At 46.4% G+C, this 5,770-nt stretch overlaps 1 protein-coding gene across 1 annotated transcript in view; it reads left to right on the top strand.

The window, feature by feature from the left end:
* Positions 1-2,668, top strand: part of LOC112077220 (bridge-like lipid transfer protein family member 3B) — a gene marked incomplete at its 5' end in the record, with an annotated part of 32,545 nt that extends 29,877 nt beyond the window's left edge. The window contains 2 exons of the mRNA XM_070441607.1: positions 337-509; positions 2,315-2,668. Coding sequence (XP_070297708.1) covers positions 337-509; positions 2,315-2,611 — 470 coding nt within the window. The remainder of the gene's footprint in view (positions 1-336; positions 510-2,314) is intronic.
* Between the last annotated feature and the right edge of the window lie 3,102 nt (positions 2,669-5,770).

Genomic DNA, 5,770 nt, shown 5'->3' with positions numbered 1-5,770 from the left:
TTTTTCAGAGTCAGTAGAAAGGCCTCTTTAGTGTCCTAAGTTTTCATAACTTTGACCTTAATTGCCTACCGTCTTTAAGCTGTTAGTGTCTTAACGACCGTTCCACAGGTGCATGTTCATTAATTGTTTATGGTTCATTGAACAAGCATGGGAAACAGTGTTTAAACCCTTTACAATGAAGATCTGTGAAGTTATTTGGAATTTTACGAATTATCTTTGAAAGACAGGGTCCTGAAAAAGGGACGTTTCTTTTTTTTGCTGAGTTTAGTTTTGTGTCTGGTTTTTATCAATGTATTGGTAGCAGACAACCAATTTTAATTATTTCTGTGTCCGCAGACGACGTGTCCATCTCAGGCTTTAAGGATGTGGTGAGGGAGCAGAGTGCCACAGAAATTGCCAAGGAGGCAGCAGCAGTAGCGGCCATGGTCACAGGGGAGCAGGACGGTGCTGGCTCACCAGATACTGTCAGTGCCACCTCCCAGAGCATCGATGAACCCACCAAAGACATGGTAATACACACATGCACAGGAAATGTATGCTCACATTCAGGCATTGACACATGAACAGACACCGTGCTGTACACACACATGCATACACGCACACTATACAATGCATTCGGAAAGCTTTCAGACCCCTTGACTTTTTCCACGTTTTGTTACGTTACAGCCTTGTTATAAAATGGATTAAATAGTTTTTTCCCCCCCTCATCAATACCACATAATGACAGAGCAAAAACAGGTTTAGAAATTTTTGCAAATGTATTAAAAATAAACTGATTTACATAAGTATTTAGACCCATTACTCAGTACCTTTTGGCAGCGATTACAGCCTCGAGTCTTCTTGGGTATGACGCTACAAGCTTGACACACCTGTATTTGGTGAGTTTCTAACATTCTCTGCAGATCCTCTCAAGCTCTGTCAGGTTGAACAGGGATTGTCACTGCACAGCTATTTTCAGGTCTCCAGAGATGTTCGATCGGGTTCAAGTCCGGGCTCTGGCTGGGCCATTCAAGGACATTGAGACTTGTCCCGAAGCCACTCCTGTGTTTTCTTGGCTGTGTGCTTAAGGTCGTTGTCCTGTTGGAAGGTGAACCTTTGCCCCAGTCTGAGAACTTGCTCCAGAGCACTCAGGACTCCATCAAGGATCTCTTTGCACTTTGCTCTGTTCATCTTTGCCTTGATCCTGACAAGTTTCCCAGTCCATGCTGCTGAAAAACATCCCCACAGCATGATGCTGCCACAAACATGCTTCACCGTAGGGATGGTGCCAGGTTTCCTCCAGATGTGACGCTTAGCAGTCAGGCCAAGGAGTTCAATCTTGGTTTCATCAGACCAGAGAATCCTGTTTCTTATGGTCTGAGTCTTTAGGTGCCTGTTGGCAAACTTCAACCGGGCTGTCATATGCCTTTTACTGAGTGGCTTCCGTCTGGCCACTCTACCAAAAAGGCCTGATTGGTGGAGTGCTGCAGAGATGGTTGTCCTTCTGGAAGGTTATCCCATCTCCACAGAGGAACTCTGGGTTCTTTGTCACCTCCCTGACCAAGGCCCTTCTCCCCTGATTACTCAGTTTGGCCGTGCGGCTATTTCTAGGAAGAGTCTTGGTTGTTCCAAACTTCTTCTATTTAAGAATGATGGTGGCCACTGTGTGCTTGGGGACCTTCAATGATGTAGAACTGTTTTGGTAGCCTTCCCCAGATCTGTGCCTCGACACAATCCTGTCTCAGAGCTCTACGGACAATCCCTTCGACCTCATGGCTTGGTTTTTGCTCTGACATGCACTGTCAAATGTGGGACCTTTATATAGACAGGTGCGTGCCTTTCCAAATCATGTTCAATCAATTAAATTTACCACAGATGGACTCCAAGTTGTAGAAACATCTCAAGGATGATCAATGGAAACAGGATGCACCTGAGCTCAGTTTCGAGTCTCATAGCAAAAGTTCTGAATACTTATGTAAATAAAGTATTTGTTTTTTATGTCTTATACATTTGCAAACAATTCTAAAAACCTTTTCTCTTTGTCATGAGGTATTGTGTGTAGATTGAAAATGTTTTATTTAATCCATTTTAGAACAAAGCTGTAACGTAACTAAATGTGGAAAGTCAAGGGGTCTGAATACTTTCCGAAAGCACTGTACATACATATATATATATATATACACACACACACATGCATGAGTACACATGAGCATTTTTCATTTCCTGAACTAATTTTACCCCGCTTTCTGAATTGATTGAATTAACTTAAATTTTTATTCATTTTAGCAGACTCTCTTATCCAACTTAATGCCTCCCTCCCTCTCTCTCTCCCCAGGTGTCGGTGCTGGTGCTGAAGGTGCAGTGTGTGTGTGGGGGGATGGAAGTGCGAGGGGAGAGCACAGCTGTATCTCTGGAGGTGGGCTGCGTCAGACCCACACAGCTGGGAAACGTCAGCCTCCGACAATACCTCAGCAACCGCAGCCTGGGTGAAGACACACACAGACGCATGCGTAGACACACAAATGTGTACATGCATGCATACATACATACATGTACACACACCACGACATACATTGCAGTCACACATACTGCAGTCACGCTATTCCCCATTCTCTTGGAGTACTATCTATAGCTGGATTAAGGCTACACACACACACTCCCAATTGACTTGGTTTACCCTTCCATAACTCTTGCAGGTATGGTACCCACTGCTCAGGGCAGCACTATTGTACCCCCTGCCCCAGGCAGCGAAGGTATGTGTGTGTGGAACATAAGCATGGGTAGGCAAACGCAAGCTTGCACACAAGTGTTACTACCTGTTTGTTTGTGTTAGTGTGTCTCTGATTTCATCATTGGTATGAAATGACAGATAGTAATTAGCATTTTTGCTCCACCAAGCATGCTACACACCTTTGTTTTACTATCCTTGTGGGGACCAAACAATTGATTCCCATTCAAAATCCTATTTTCCCTAACCACAAACCCCTAAACCTAACCATAATTGTAGCCCTGAACCTAACCCCTAAGTCTATAAATAGCCTTTTTCCTTGTGGGGATTGGCAAAATGTCCAAGATTTTCCTTGTTTTACTATCCTGGTGAGGACTTCTGGTTCCCACAAGGATAGTAAAAAAAATCACACGCGCACGCACACACAATGTGTGACTGCAATGTGTGTCTCAAGGGTGTGTGACTGCAGTGTATGTCTCGTGTGTGTGTGTCTAACTGCTGCAGTGAGACGGTGCATTAGCACTAATGGGGGTTTTGCTCCCTTTACCAGCTACATTAAACCCAGTGTCGGTATGTGTTTTTGTGGCACCACAGGTTGTGTGCATGTGTGTCTCCAGCATGTCAACTCCAAAGTGTGTGAATATTTAAGAGGGGTTGGTGAGGTCCATATTTACCCCCCAGTACTATGAGGCAGTGCTCGCTCGCTCAGCTCCGCCTCCTCCCTCTTTCACAGAAGAGTAATCCCCATCTCTCTCTCCCTCAGCTCCGCCTACTCCTTCTTTCACAGCAGAGTAATCCCCATCTCCCTCAGCTCCGCCTCCTCCCTCTTTCACAGCATCTCTCTCCCTCAGCTCAGCTCCGCCTCCTCCCTCTTTCACAGCAGAGTAATCCCCATCTCTCTCCCTCAGCTCAGCTCCGCCTCCCTCCCTCTTACAGCGCAGTAATCCCCATCTCTCTCCCTAGCTCACGCTCCCCTCTTCCAGAACCCATTTTCCCAGCGCTCCGTCCCCCTCTTTCACAGCAGAGGTAATCCCCATCCTCTCTCCCTCAGTCTCAGCATCCGCCCCTCCCTCTTCACAGCAGAGTAATCCCCATCTCTCTCCTTCAGCTCAGCTCCGCCTCCTCCCTCTTTCACAGCAGAGTAATCCCCATCTCTCTCCCACTCACGCCTCTTCGCAGGTATCACCTCCGCAGCCGGCTGCCTCTCCTCTTTCACAGAAGATAATCCCGTCTCTTCTCCTTTCTACCCGCGTCTCTGATGTCCCGCTCTCCATCACGTTTCTCACTATTTCTGTTTTTACTCTTACCGTCTCTTCACGTCTTGCCATTCCTCTCTCCTTCCTTGCCTTACTGAGGCAGTGGCCGATGCATTGTTGTATATATCTAAAATGTGTGTCTCGTGCAGTTGCTGTGGCAATTACTGGCCTTAAAATAGTTTATGGGATTAGTACCCCCACCCCCTTAAGGGCCCTTGCTGTACAAATTAGTCACACCTTAGAAATGGATTCATAGACTGGCGTCAGCAGTAAGGCAATGTCTGGTTGTATGCCTGGCCAAGCGGCCTTTTCTTTGATGTGGATGTGGTTGCAGTCATTCTGTTTGTTATTGCACCATCTATGCCTTCTCTTTTAATTGTAATTAATTGATTACTGATCTAATTTTCTCTCCTCCTTCCTCTTCCCTCGCTAGGTGGTGTCTGAGGCCATTCAGACGGGCCACCCACTCCCGGGTCAGGCTCGGCTGGAGAGCGGGCCCCTGTGCCGCCGCCCACTCCCCCCTGCCGAGACCAACGGTTTCCTCCAGACTGCGTCTCCACGGCTACGGGCCAGCTTCCTCATGTCGTCGCTAAGGAACCTGGCTCACTTCCTGGAGGATGACTCGCCCCCCAGGTCTTCCCGATGAGATCAGCGTCAGAACACACACATCGACCTAAAAGGTAGGGTGAACAACAATTAACCACAGACACATTACACCAGACACATAACCTCTTGTCACCCCTCTTGCAGGTGATGGTCCCCGTGACAACCACTGACCTGATCCCACCCCCATCACCGTGCACAGCTCCAACCTGCTCATCCCACGGGACCGACGATGGAGCCTTCTCTATTAGGGTGTGAAACACCACACAGCCTCACACAATTCACTTCAATACAGTTGAAGTCGGGGTTTACTACACCTTAGACAAATACATTTTAAACTCAGTTTTCACAATTCCTGACATTTAATCCTACTAAAAATGTCCCTGTCTTAGCGTCAGTTAGGATCACCCATGTTATTTTAAGGGAATGTGAAATGTCAGAATAATAGAGAATATTTTTCAGATTTTATTTTCTTTCATCACATTCCCAGTAGTCAGAAGTTTACATACAACTCATATAGTATTTGGTAGCATTGCCTAAATTGTTTAACTGGGTCAAACGTTTTGGGTAGGCTTCCCACCAATAAGTATGGTGAAGTTTGGCCCATTCCTTCTGACAGAGGTGCGTTAACTGATCAGGTTTGTTAGGCCTCCTTGCTCCACATGCTTTTCATTCTGCTCACACATTTCTATAGATTGAGAGTCAGGGCTTTGCGATGGCACACTCCAAACCTGACTTTGTTGCCCGTAAGCCACTTTTGCCACAACTTTGGAGTATGCTTCCATTTGGGAAGCCCATTTGCGAACCAAGCTTAAACTTCCTGACTGATGTCTTGAGATGTTGCTCCCTGTTTCCCCTGTTGTCTGGGATGATTTCACTTTTCGCAAAAATACGTTCATCTCTAGGAGACAGAACGCGTCTCCTTCCTGAGCGGTATGACGGATGCGTGGTCCATGGTGTTTGTACAGATGAACGGGTACCTTCAGCATTGGAATTGCTCCCAGATGAACCAGACTTGACGGTCTTGGCTGATTCTTTGATTTTCCCATGATGATCACGCAACAGAGGCACTGAGCTAGAAGGTAGTCCTTGAAATTACATCCACACCTCCAATTGACTAAATTATGTCCAATTAGAGCTATCAGAAGCTTCTAAGCCATGGACATCATTTCTGGAATTTTTCCAGCGTTTAAAGGCACAGTTC

The sequence above is a fragment of the Salvelinus sp. IW2-2015 genome, unplaced genomic scaffold (genome assembly GCF_002910315.2).
Source record: "Salvelinus sp. IW2-2015 unplaced genomic scaffold, ASM291031v2 Un_scaffold4391, whole genome shotgun sequence".
NCBI lineage: Eukaryota > Metazoa > Chordata > Actinopteri > Salmoniformes > Salmonidae > Salvelinus > Salvelinus sp. IW2-2015.
This window is presented reverse-complemented; position numbering and strand designations above follow the sequence as displayed.